The 13,655-nt window shown below is 33.3% G+C and overlaps 1 protein-coding gene and 1 long non-coding RNA gene across 4 annotated transcripts; both read left to right on the top strand.

Moving 5' to 3' along the window:
• Positions 1–899: 899 nt before the first annotated feature.
• Positions 900–5,613, top strand: tapbp.2 (TAP binding protein (tapasin), tandem duplicate 2). 2 transcript variants are annotated; one of them, NM_001130611.2, is made up of 8 exons: positions 900–1,094; positions 1,180–1,374; positions 1,687–1,935; positions 2,509–2,868; positions 3,789–4,112; positions 4,711–4,809; positions 4,933–4,952; positions 5,064–5,612. In NM_001130611.2, exons 1-8 carry the CDS (start codon positions 956–958, stop codon positions 5,073–5,075), a joined length of 1,398 nt encoding a protein of 465 aa, NP_001124083.1. In that variant the 5' UTR covers positions 900–955; the 3' UTR covers positions 5,076–5,612. The 2 variants fall into 2 exon arrangements, with proteins under 2 accessions (NP_001124083.1, XP_087149871.1); XM_087293745.1 differs by lacking the exon at positions 4,933–4,952 and having other exon boundaries at positions 4,711–4,828; positions 5,064–5,613.
• Positions 5,614–10,856: 5,243 nt separating this feature from the next.
• Positions 10,857–13,138, top strand: LOC147832457 (uncharacterized). 2 transcript variants are annotated; one of them, XR_015516458.1, is made up of 8 exons: positions 10,857–10,942; positions 11,212–11,251; positions 11,548–11,575; positions 11,737–11,790; positions 11,894–11,919; positions 12,102–12,218; positions 12,326–12,429; positions 13,001–13,138. It is a non-coding gene; the product is annotated as an uncharacterized LOC147832457 (long non-coding RNA). The 2 variants fall into 2 exon arrangements; XR_015516459.1 differs by lacking the exon at positions 11,894–11,919.
• The last annotated feature ends 517 nt before the right edge of the window (positions 13,139–13,655 follow it).

Raw genomic sequence — 13,655 nt, 5'->3', positions numbered from 1 at the left:
GTGCTGGATAAGTTGGCGGTTCATTGCGCTGTGGCGACCCCGGATTAATAAAGGGACTAAGCTAACAAGAAAATAAATGAATGAATAAATGACAAAGTTACTGCACAAAATAATCCCAGTTTTTTCATTCTCAGCGCTCTTGTAAAACACAGATAAATAAACAGACATTTTATCTGCAAATGATGCAGATCAATGATGCATTTTACAAATGGAAATGGTGCAGATGCAAATGATGCATTTTATTGCAAATGATGCGAATCAGGTAAAATTCTGGATTTATTTATTGAGAAAACCTATCTATGTTTCTTTTTTCACTAATTTAGTTTACACTACCAATTAAGGTTTTCACACCACCTAAAAAATAACGATATTCAAATAATTAAATAAAACATCACTGACTATACAGGCTTGGGCACTGTTACCCACGGGAGAAACAATAAGAGAGATGGTATTTCCCTGTGTCCTGAACTGCACTTTAATCACGTGATATTATGACAAAAAGCCTCCTGCTTGATATTCATTCGCATTTAAACTATTGTTGGTTCAGAGCGCCACCCAGTGGAAACCACCACCCGAAAAAATTAAATAGGCCCCCTACTCCACCATGTGTTGGAGAAATTGCATTTAGAAGCCTAGCTATTCTAGTTGTTACTAGATTTTTAAATGATGTTACATCTGAAAGAATTCACACGAGAGCTGTTTCAATCAAAATGCTATATATATATATGTATGTATGTGTGTGTATATATATATATATATATATATATATATATATATATATGTGTGTGTGTGTGTGTGTGTGTGTGTGTGTGTGTGTGTGTGTATATATATATATATATATATCAACACTAAAACCCTCCTAGTATCAGTAGTTAATGCGCATGCGCAAGACGCATAGCGAGTGTTGTGAAAGTGAAACCTTAGTGAAAAGCCACTGTTGTGGGAAAACCCCCAAATGGTTCTTTTTCACGCCAAACAGGGCATTCGAGAGTTCATACACAGGTATCATTTCATTTTAACCTACACAGCAACGATGTCTGAAATATCGACCATATACAAGATATCGGTCTTCGCATTTACACTGTGTTTTGGTGGTAAGTTTTGCGGCGCTTTGTCACTATACTGTTTTAGAACTTCAGTCATTTGTATGATCACGGACCCTATTTGTTTCTCTTGCAGTTTGTGGTTCTGCATGTCCGGTTCTAGAGTGCTGGTTTGTACAGGAGAAGCCTGGTCATGGAGGAGGTTTATCAACACCAATGAGTCAAGAGAAATCTCTCATGTTCATCAGAACTGAAGCCTACAGTGAAGAAATAAAGACTGAACTGCATCCTCCTGCAGACATCAGCTCATCCAGAGTTTACTATGTGACTGGTCAGTGATCATCACCATTCGAAGACGTGTGTGTTGACTTGTTCAGACCAAGTAAATCCTTAAGTAAATGAAGATTTGGGTAATGTGTACTTAAATTAAATAAATACTTTTAGGTTTACTCTAATGATTGTACAACTTGTATAGTTTCAGCTATCTCGCAATTTTTAAAATGTGTTTGTGTCCATTTTCTGCACCAACCGGATCCAAAACTACAGTCACAAATGACAAAGAGTAATGACAACTTGCTAAAATGTGAAACAACAAATACTATTTTAGATAATAACTAAACTTTATTGCTCTGTCCTCCTCCAGATCCAGCAGGCACATTCTGCAGTGCTGCTCTGAATCCTCCTAAAGGCTCAGTAAATAAACCCAAATGTGAGATTAACCCCTTCATGCCTCACGCCTCCATGGTCAGATGGGCTTCTGCTCTCACTGACTCCGCCCAAAGTCCAGTCTACCTGCAAGCTGATTGGTTTTCAGTGGCGGCACAAGGCCTTGATGAGCAGCTGACACTGTCCAATATTATGAGAGCGCCTTCAGCTTCTAAAGAACCCAAAGGTGAACAGTTCAGTTTCTTATATAAATACTAATTATGAACACCAATGGTCAAAAGTTTTGGAATATATATATATATATATATATATTACTGGTTTTAATTGATTTTTTTTTCTGTGTTGGGCTTCATATTTTTGTGGAGAGTGTTATACAACACCATTTAAAGTACCACAGTAAATCTTTTCAAAACGAAAAGTAAATACATTTATAATTTAAACATATAGAAATGTATTATAAATTGTTTTCATTCAAACTTTCTTTTCACCTAAAAATCCAAAAAATGTAATGTATGAAGCAGGAAATAATGTTATCAACATTAAAAAGTAAAAGTAATTTTTAATAATTTATAAACAATAATTTGTCATCGTTGTGAGCAGATTTGGCCTTTTGTTAAAACATTAAAATATCCTATTGACCCAAACTTTTGACCGGCGGTGGATGGTATATATCTGTATAATACAGATACAGAGTAATATATGTATTTGCATAATGTTACATGTCAATAATATACTGCATTACTAAAACAGTAAATAGTAACACTGTGCTCACTTCTGTTTTTCTCTCTCTACCTCAAAGTGATCCTCAGTGTGTCCAGCAAAACTCCAGTGGTTCGCTGTAGACTGGGAGAGCCGGTTCTGCTGGATTGTGGCTTCTGGATTGATCCGTCTTCTCCTCTTCACGGCTCTGGATTCTCCATCGAGTGGCGTTATCAGTTCAGGGGTGAAGGACGGCTGGTGCTCGCTTACGATGGCAAGAACGATCGCTTTGCAGAGACGTCAGAGAGCGGAGCTGAAATGGACATCACAGGCCTCTATCAAACAGGCAACGCTTCTCTGATCCTGGAGGAATCTCAAGTCAGACACTCGGGAACTTACATCTGCACAGTTTACCTTCCTCATTTGCTGGCACAGGTTGCTGTGGACCTGGAGATCGTTGGTGAGAGAAGCGAGTGCTTCAGTTATTATACATTTGGTGGCAGAATCATATAGTTTAGCCATCATAATGCATTTTGTATATTAAACTATATTCAAGCCAAATATTATTCAGACATCATATTATTCATAGTACAAATGACAAATTCCCATCAGGGAAACCACCAACAATCAAGAATGCATGATTATATACTGTCATGACTTTGCAAACAACTTATGTAATTATAATGGAAGTCAATGGGGCAAAAACAGCCACCAACATAACAAAATGGTAGTAAATTTGAACAATGCAGAAGAGTTAATGACTAGTCTAATTTTGGGCTATTGTTAAATATCTATAATATTTTCAGTCAGATTTAGCCAAGACGTCTATGTTTGGACACCTGTTAAATGTCTTTTAAACCAGTGTTACCCAACCCTGTTCCTGAAGGCACACCAGCAGTACACATTTTCAACCTCTCCCTTATCAAACGCATCTGAATCACCTCATCAGAACATTAGAGAGACTCTAAAACCTGAGGTTAATGGGTCAGATAAGGGAGACTTCCAAAAATATGTACTGTTGGTGTGCCTCCTGGAACAGGATTGGGAAATTGCTCTATATCAGAGGTGCCCGAACTTGGTCCTGGAGGGTCTAAACTCTCCAGCAGAGTTTAGTTCTAACCCCAATGAGACACACCTGAACCAGATTATCAAGCACTTTTACTAGGAACTTCCAGATTTAAACATTTTCTACTTTTCCTCTGCTGTTTTTATCTGTATTTATTATATTAATCTTCGTTTTAATCTACAGTAATAACTTCTGTCTTTCTCCTTTCTCCAGAGCCTCAATCTCACTCCATCCACGCTTCTCTTCTGTATTTATTATATTAATCTACAGTCATATCTACAGTAATAACCTCTTTCTCTCTCCTCTCGCTCCAGAGCCTCCATCTCTCTCCATCCTCCCCTCTCCTCTTCCTCTGCTGGTCCCGGGACAGGTGCTGTCGGTTCAGTGTGAGGCGTCTGGTTTTGCTCCTCACACTCTGGATCTGGGCTGGGAGTTCATCGGGGCTGATGGGAAGGCCCTCTCTCTGGGTCAGGGCAGTGTAGTGGGTCACAGAAGGGCGTCTGATGGCACCTTCAGTCAGAGCAGCCGTCTGGAGCTGGACTCCACTAAACTGAGACTCGCTCGGGGCGGAGAGATCAGCTGTGTGGCCAAACATGACGGAGGAACACGACGAGCCTCTGCTGCACTCAATGTCATCGGTGAGATACTCTACAGTTAAAATTATCAGCCATCATGTGTAATTTGTATTCTAAATTTAACTCAATTTTGTCACACAGAAATTCTTATTTATCATATAGATATATTTTTAATATCTAAATGTAAATAAACATCTTCTCAAATATATGCTTGCGTTTACACGGTTAAAAAAATGTCTTGCTTCCTTAAAGTTTTTAGTTGAATCAAATAAATTTTTCTAGTCATCTTAACTTTAATCAATCAAACTGACTAAAAATATCAAGTTAAACTTTGTATAACTACAAAATATGTAGTTGAAACCTGATTAACTTATTCAAATAATTTTAAGCAACATAAAAATATTGACTATTTAATCTTTTAACATAATACATGTACAAAGTACACACACTTTAATTAACAACAGCCAGAACAGACTTTTATTGTGGATGTGATTAATCGCAAATAATTTTACCCCAACACTAATAATGGAGAATGTTCATATGCTTGTGTAAGTATTTATTTTAGATTATTTCTTTTTCTTTTTGCATTTATTTTATATATTCTATTATAGTTATGTGTTTATTTTACTTATGTTTTTTTTGTTGTTGTTGTTGGTTTAAGGTGTGGGAGCTCCATCTATTGAGGACTCGATGGCGATGGTCGCTGTTGCTCTTCTTCTTTATGGCATGATCAAGTTTTTCTCCTGGACATTCAGCTCTGGTGAGTTTTAAGGAAGTCAGTAAACTCACACTAGATGCGGTGTGTGATTAAAAAAATGACTTTATTAAACATACAAACGCATCAATTTGAATGCAGTTATTAATTCATTTCTCTTTCATGCAGATGCTGAATTAAACGATAAGGTCAGTATATATTCTCGCAAGCTCTAAAAGGCACTTTCACTGTTTCATTGACAAAGATTTTAGTTTCAACTGTCTGTCTGTTTATTGTGTGTGTTTCTGTTTGATCTCTAGAAAGAGAAATAATCCTGGATCTGGGGTTTTACATCTCGTCTCATTGTGAAGCTGTTTTTAATCATTCTTGAGGGGCTAAACAATATGCAGTAAAAATGTTTGTAAATAATAGTTTTAGCTTGACTTTAAGAATTTTAGACTGCTGTATTTGTGTTTGGCATGATTACTCTTCACTGTAAAAATGCAGGGTTCCACAGTCATTCATGTTGCATTCATTAACTTAACACTTTTAAGTGGATTAAAGATAAAACAATTGAGTTGTCTCAAAAGAATCTCAAGAATTGTGTTGTTTCAACTAATTTTAAATAAGGAGTTTGAACAAGCAGCAGAAATCTTTTTTTTTTTTTTGGGGAGTGTTTGTGAGTGTTTTATATGGACATATGTTGATGCTGGATGTACAGAATTAGAAAATAAAAATATTTAAACATACAGTCATGTTATTTAAAAAATACTACACTCCTACTGCCACTGTTTACTTTTAGGACAAAACTGTCTGAGATTTTTTGCTACATGAAATGAACCAAACTAATAAAAATTGTGCTGAAATTCAGTTGTTTACAGTAATAATTTGTTTTAAGCTTTAAATATTTTCACTGTTCTGAATCTCTATGATCTTTACCTGACTATAGTGACTCTCAGTCCTTAGAGAAACATTGCCCATTTTAGATTTTGTGCTAAAAATAAATACAATTTTAGCTAAATACTTTTCTGTGCTAAAATACATATTACAGAAGTATTTTTACTGTAAGAAAATCTGTATTTTTCAAGAACATACTCAGACTTTTATACCTGTAGCAAAATTAATATTTCTGGAAGAACATATTCAAAAAATGAATATTTATATATATTTTTTCTGTGTCAATCTATATTTTTTGTAAGAACATATTCTGTCTTTTAATTTCTGTAGCAGAAATAAATGTTTTTGGAAAAAAGTATTCATAATTTTTTTTATTTCTATAACAAAATCAATAGTTTTGGAAGAACATCTTTTGAAAATTATGTTTTCTCCACAATATATTACAAACAATGTGAAAGAAGCTTGCATAATTGTTAAACAAGAAAAAAAAATTGTCATTTGTTTCCACCTATCATCCTTGAGATGTTTAATGCATGTAAATTCAGTTAATTGGATATAATATAAGATCCAACAGTAAAAATACATATTAGGACACATTGGATCAAGGGAAAGATGAATTTAACAATGAATGATCAATAATGAAAACCTGCTCCATTGCTCTCTGGACCTCAGACTGGGGTGACAGTTCACATTTTAACAAGACAACAACCCTTAGCAAAGCCAAGATAACAAACATGCGGCAATGGGTCGACTGTATGGATTTCCCTGAGTGGTCCAGCCTGAGCTCAGACCCGAACCCGATTGAGCATCTCTGGAGAGATTTGAAAATAGCTATGCAACAACACTTTTGTTTCAGTCTGATGGACCTTGATTGGTTTTACAAAAAAGAATGAGAGAAACTGACCAGAATGTAGGTTTGTCAAATTTGTATTATCATACTTGGACTTTAGTCTGTAATTGGTGCTAATTGCTTCTTAGTTTCTCTTGTTAAATATAAATATGCAAAGATTTCAAACAACTTTTCACACTGTCTTTATAGGGTATTGTTTTGAATTCTAAAGAAAAAAAATCATACATTTTATTTATTTTGGAATAGAGCTGTAATATAACAAAATGTGGGAAAAGTGAAAGGCTGTGATCTCAGATTTTGGAGTACTTTCCGCATCCTCTTAAGCTAGCTCGCTAACATTTACAAAAAATTGAGATATGTAGCGTTTATTTTATTGGCATATTTGTTGTCTAATATGGACAGTTTATTTTCCTCACCAGCCCATTAGGCTACTTTAAAATGTAAAAAGTATGAACATCATTATTTAAAAAAAGAATTACATACTTTCAAACCTCTGGCATCAGCAAAAAAAATGTTTACTCATAGAATTGCCCTTCATTGGATACATGAATACACGTATATATATATATATATATATATATATATATATATAAATTCTGAAAATTGTCCATTAACCCTAAACATACAGTTGAAGTCAGAATTATTAGCCCCCCTTAGAATTTTTTTTTTTCTTTTTTTAAATATTTACCAAATTATGTTTAAAAGAGCAAGGAAATTTTCACCGTATGTCTAATAATATTTTTTCTTCTGGAAAAAGTCCTATTTGTTTTATTTTGGTTGGAATAAAAGCAGTTTTAATTTTTTTAAAGCCATTTTAAGGTCAAATTATTGCTCCTTTAAGCTATATATTTTTTGATAGTCTACAGAACAAACCATCGTTAACTTGTCTAATTACCCTATTCTGCCTAGTTAACCTAGTTTAACCTTTAAATGTCACTTTAAGCTGTATAGAAGTGTCTTGAAAAATATCTAGTCAAATATTATGTACTGTCATCAGGACAAAAACTAAATAAATCAGTTATTAGAAATGATTTAATAAAACTTATGTTTAGAAATGTGTTGAAGAAATCTTCTCTTCGTTAAACAGAAATTGGTTGAAAAAAAAACGGGGCTAATAATTCAGGAGAGCTAATAATAGTGACTTCAACTGTATACCTCTGTTTTCCCACAAGAGTGCAGTCTAAACTCACAAAGTAAGCAGCTGGGTGAAGAATGTTTGTGTGTAGGGTGTCCTGTAGGCGATAGTATTACATGGGTGTCAAAAACAAGCTGTTGTCCTTTCTTTCTTTTTACTGTCATTATTACTATCATACATTATAAGCATTGTTGTCACTCCTTACCACTGACTGGTTTATTGTTATATGTTTTATTTATATCTATGATGCTTGTTTCATTTACTATCTTTTATTGTCCTTTATGTATGTATTCTGACCTGTCCACCAAGTTACCTTTACACACACACACACACACACCTGCCAGTACCTGACTATATTTTTGTTGTTTTTTGTTGCTTGATTTTTTTATGTAATTGTATATATGATCCCAATTTGTGTACCTTTTTGCATATTCTAATTTAAAAAAAAAAGAAAGAAAGAAAGAAACAACAAGCTTAATATTTAATCTTTTATTTTTTTAAAAGCAAAACTATTTTATTTCAAATTTAGCAAGTAAATAGGTGAGATGGCAAAAACTATACATGAATAAGTGAAGCCAAAAAAAGTCTTAAATAACTGTGCAATAATATTTAAAGCAAGAATGTATATAAATCTTGATTTAATTATTCTACAACAGGACAATGGCTGAGTTCACCTACTACTCGAGTAGATACTATATTGAAATTTAAATTTACTTGACGAGTGTTAGAAAAGTATGATTTTTTTGGTTCGCATATTGTTTTTAACGTAGGCTACTAGTACAGCCAATAGCTTCCAAAGAGGGACTGCTGTTTGTTGATGAACTTTTGTGCCTTATACAAAATTATATAATGTGGGAGCACTGATTGACTTGTCTTTATAATGTTTTTTTTTTTCTGTTTAAATAATTTATAGAGAAAGACAAGCAGTTGACCATTCATAATGGCAGACAATGTTCCCCTTCTTGATAGAAGCCTTCACAAATGACTTTATTGTCTTGTTGTGGTGGGTGAAAATAATAAAAAGTAGCAGAGAATAATAAAAAGAGTGTTATTATAGTAAAATATAGTTATGTATTAATTAAGTATTGATTTGCATAAACATAGTTTTGCTAAAAATAATACACATAAACTATAGTTACCATGCATGGTATGACAACAATTAACATGCTTTTTTTCTATATTGCAAAAAAGTTTAAAATAAAACTGAATAAATTGTTTGTTTGTGTGTTTATGACCTGCTTCTGTGTTTGGGTGTTCACATTTGGTATTAAAATTATATTGTAAAATTATAATTGGTATAAAATTTAATATATTGATGTTGTATCTACTTTTTATATCATTTGGCACTTCTTTGTTTTAAGGCCATTGAAATATTAATTCTGTGATGTGCTCTGTAAACATGAAAACGTTGAAACTGACAGTGTAAAGAGAACTCTGTGTGTTGTTTCTTCTGATACTCATAAAACCTTGACAAAGTGTTATTGAAGTGATTTTCAATAGCAGGGCCTGAAGCAGATATAAAAGTAAACAGTATTGAACATGTACAGCTGCAAATGTTTCATTCACCTACAAAAATGTTGAATAAAACATGATTTCATGTGATATGATCGTCATGAAATGATAAAAACAAATATCAATGATTGTTTTTTATCTGGTTTGGTTTGTTTGTGTTTTTAGATTATTTTATTTTATTTATGAGATTTATTTATTTATTATTAGATTATTTATTAATTTATTTTAACCGACCTGCATACAAGCAAATAGCATGTATAGGGTCTAGAATTATTGTTAAATGTGTTTGAATCATGTCAGTCAACCAATAGCTTTTACATTGTTTTTTGGTAAAGAAACATTCACACACTGTAAAAAATTTCCAGGTTTTCACAACAAGTTACTGTAATTTTTCACAGTAAATTACATTAGTATCCCTTCACAGTATTTAACTGAAAAATTCACAGTAATATGTTGTATTCATAATTTTATTGTGAAATTACGGCAGGTAGCATGATTACAGCAAATTACTGTGAAAAGGGCTATATCTTTTGCACGTTAGTTATAGAAATTCAAACCTTTTTTAAACTCAACGTAGAAATTAATACAAATGAACTTTTAACAGATAATAACAGAATGTTATAGCCCCAAAAACGATTTGGTTACCAACATCTTTTTGATTGTACTGCACCTTTATTTAATTTTATACAGTTAACATAGAATAGGAAATAATATTTAATGAACATAACTGTGTGCTTAGGCAAAACATAATAAACTGGAATAAAAAGTAATTAATTAATGAAACCAAAGACTGTTAAACAGCCAACAATTATTTCAATGTCAGGGTAAATGTCTGCTTTAGACGGTTTCATGAGTATTGGGCACCTGACATCGCCTGGAGGTCACTAATCTCAGAATTAAATATATATATATAAATTATTATTTTTTTATCTATATAAATAAACCACAGATTAGAGTTTTAAACAACTACATTCTAGCATGAAAAACAGTTAAAACTTCATTTTCGGACGCATATAGAGCCATCGAAGACGGGGCAATTGTCCCAATGTCTAGCCTGAAGACAGGCGCCTCTCGGCGGATACATGAGTAAAGAGCGCCGTTACCGCCTGGAGGTCATAGATCTCCGCTACCGGCAAAACACACTTAAAATTACACACAATCTTTACTAACAGTCACAGATTTGAGTTTTGAAGAACTACATTCTCGCATGAAAAAGTGTTAAAACTTTATTTCATTACATATTACAAGCAATATTTATAATATTATGTGCCTTCTCATCCACCATTACAGCTTGATGCAGCTTGGTGCGAAATGAATCCTGGGAGGAAAAAATAATAATTCTCAATACACTCCAAACGAACTTTATTCTTATTGTTAAAGTCAGAGATATGTAATATTTTGAATGGCTAAGAAAATAATTAACTTTATATTTCAATCAATATATTACTCTTGCACTGCTTCGGTTCAGGACTCGTGTGACATTGAATCAGATTCAGATATTTTATCAGACGTGTTCATGAGCTCGAAGTGATCAACAAGCAATTCGTGTACAAGCAGTACACGAACCAAGCAATATGATGAAATATTAATGAATTATATGTTTGCGTCTTACAATATTATACAAAACGGAATCGTTTTCAGGCGAATTCGACTCTTTACTGTTCACTTAAAGGAGCCGAATTCGACTCTTTACTGTTCACTTAAAGGAGCCGATTCATTGAACAGAACTGACTCGACTCGACCGCAAACAAGCGCCATCACCACAGACAACGCCGTCGTCTTTTCACCCAACGGATTCATCCTCGGTAAGTGTTAAAATATGACTTTTGTCCGTTAAATGATTGCTGTATGTGTATTTCTGTATAGTGCATGTCATTTAACAGGAATTTACCGAGTACTTTAGTTGTACGTTACTCGCACGGACAGGGTTTAAGCGCGCCTTTTTTTAAAGCAAGAAATTAACGACGCCAGATAGTGTTTTCTGAGGTATTAGCATAACGTTAACGTTAGTCCCTGAAAAAAGAAAGGAAATTTTCTTTAATTAACTTCTTGTTAACTGCATTTTCTGTTTCAGTACAAGACTGAAGTAAAGGTGAAATGACTATAACGTTAAGGTAAGCTCTGACCTTCACTTAAGTTAACGTTACGGTTAGTGACCATCATGTATGTTAATTTTGTTCACTGTAACGTTAACGTTAAGTTAGTTAAATAAACTAAACTCATTATGAAACAAGTCTTAACTGTTTTATTAAATGAGGCTTATAATACAATTCAGTTGTATTCTTTTAAACTAACACTAACACAGTACATATTGTATATTTCTCACTGGTGTTAATGCAGTGCTAACATTTACTAATGAGAACTAATTGTATATTGTCACTAACTGTAGATTTTATTTTTTGGTGTTCAGGTGTACCTGATAATAGCTAAAGTGTGAGGTGAGTAAATTCTGAGCACACAAATATAACCTAAATTCATTATCACAATCTAAACCTATATATATATATATATATATATATATATATATATATATATAGAGTGTGTGCGTGTGTTAGGTTGAGTCTTATTCTACTCTTATTATATTCAAATTTTTTTACAGCCACTGATGTTGAAACACTGATGCTACCAATCAACCCTCGCTTGATTATTAAAGGTAATGTTGAACCTTCCTCATTTTTATTAGATTTTTTAAATGTCAGGTTTTTCACAGATTTGTTGTGAGCAGTTTCTTGTACAAACTCTTTTTCTTCTTCCAGAAGTTCCACCAGTACCTCCAGTAGTAGTAAATATTAGACAAAGATTTTTTTAAACTATAGTTTTTATTTTTATTAGCAATTTTACTGGGCATGTGTGTTTGTTTGCTTGGTTTTTAATAGGCAGAGCATGGAATGTCAACTTTGTTTCTACAAACAAATTTAATTATTCACAAACACCTCTAATTTAGTCCTTCTTTCCCCCTTTTAGTCTTATTCCTTGGAGGGTCGAGTGGTCATGGGACCTCACCTGGATTTCACAACTGACTTTGAATCTGGTCTGAAACTGAAGTATGCTGAAGTTGCCTTTTGCACTCTGGAATTTAAGGTAATGTCTACAATAAATATTGTAACAGGGCTTGTTTTTGGGGGGGGGTTAAACAAGGAATGTATAGGAGCACAAGTCATGACTCCCCTTGTCCCCTTGTTATAAAGGGCCGTGTTGCAGACACAAATTGTTTGTCTGTGCTGGAGACCAGAGGGGAAGCTGTCTTTAAAAGGATGGGGCTCTTATACCATATGTGAAGTTACCTATTCAGGTGAGTGGATTACATACAAGTCATTGCAAATGCATAAATAGTGGGAAATTTTTACTGGGCAGCACAAATTAAGTGAAACTCAAAAAACGTTGAAAAATATTTGGAATATTTGCAAAAAACTTGATTGAAATGAATACAACACAAGTGCTGTATCACTTCAATCAAGTTTTTTTTGCAAAATTTTCCTAATATTTAAATCATAAAAAATTAGCTTGATGCAAGAAACATACTGCTAGTATTCAAGAGCAAGTGCTGTGATGCATGTGTTAACTTTGCAATAAGTGTGAACCCAGCATTAGATTATAGTCTGTAAACAGAAGATGTAAATCAAATCAACTGTTTTAAAATGCTCTGCCAAGGTCATTAAAGCCACTATTTGTTGTTGGACTGTTCTTGATTGTGTGTTTGTGATGGAAATGCTTTTCAGATGTTTTTGTTTAAATAATTGCAGTTTGACTGAGCTACAGTATTGTCAGTAATTTGGCTAACAGTAATTTGGCTCTGTAGTGCAGCAGTAGTGTCCCAGTAGTGTTGTATGAAGCTAACTGTTTGTCTGCCCTTTTGCTTATAGGTGCTTTTTGGGCACCAGTTTGGAGATGGGAGACAGACGAAGTCAAAGAAGCAGAGAAGACGCATCAACCAGCAAGTGTGTAAAATTATCAGGAAAATGATTGACCTTGAATAGACGACTGCCTAATTTAGCAAGAAGTTTTGTCTCTCTCTCTCATGTATGTATGTATATATATATATATATATATATATATATATATATATATATATATATATATATATATATATATATATATATATATATAATGAGAGACAGAGAGAGCGCACTCTGAAGCACTGCTTTTTATATGTATGCTACATATGATGTCAGATTTTTTTTATGAATATGTTCTTATAGTATTTTTTGAGGCTTCACCTTCACCTTTTGAAAGTTTTCTGAAATGTTTACACAGATGTCATTAAGCTGTTAAATAAATCTGTAAAATGTATGTGTGTTTGTTTTTATTTTGATTTTAGAGTCTTCTCAGATCACCCAAAAATGAAGATTCTGTCGTCATTTACGCATCCTCAGGTTGTTTGGACACAAAGAGGATTATTTGATATTTTTATTCCTGTGTTTAACAAAAAAACATTTTTAACAGAGCTGGAACAACCTGAGGGTGAGTAAATCAAGATAGAATTTTCATTTTTGTGTGACCTAAAATTGCTTTGAAATT

The sequence above is a fragment of the Danio rerio genome, chromosome 19 (assembly GCF_052040795.2).
Source record: "Danio rerio strain M-AB ecotype USA chromosome 19, GRCz13ab, whole genome shotgun sequence".
In the NCBI taxonomy this organism is placed as follows: domain Eukaryota; kingdom Metazoa; phylum Chordata; class Actinopteri; order Cypriniformes; family Danionidae; genus Danio; species Danio rerio.
Note: the sequence above shows the minus strand (reverse complement) of the source record. Positions and strands in the feature narration are given on the sequence as shown.

Bases quoted from the DNA above. Each gene is read 5' to 3' on its own strand.
- tapbp.2 (NM_001130611.2), top strand. From the start codon at position 956: ATGGTTCTTTTTCACGCCAAACAGGGCATTCGAGAGTTCATACACAGG. The intron at 1,375-1,686 runs GTCAGTGATCAT...GTCCTCCTCCAG, and splicing joins CAGAGTTTACTATGTGACTG to ATCCAGCAGGCACATTCTGC. The intron at 4,810-4,932 runs GTGAGTTTTAAG...TCTTTCATGCAG, and splicing joins CTCCTGGACATTCAGCTCTG to ATGCTGAATTAAACGATAAG.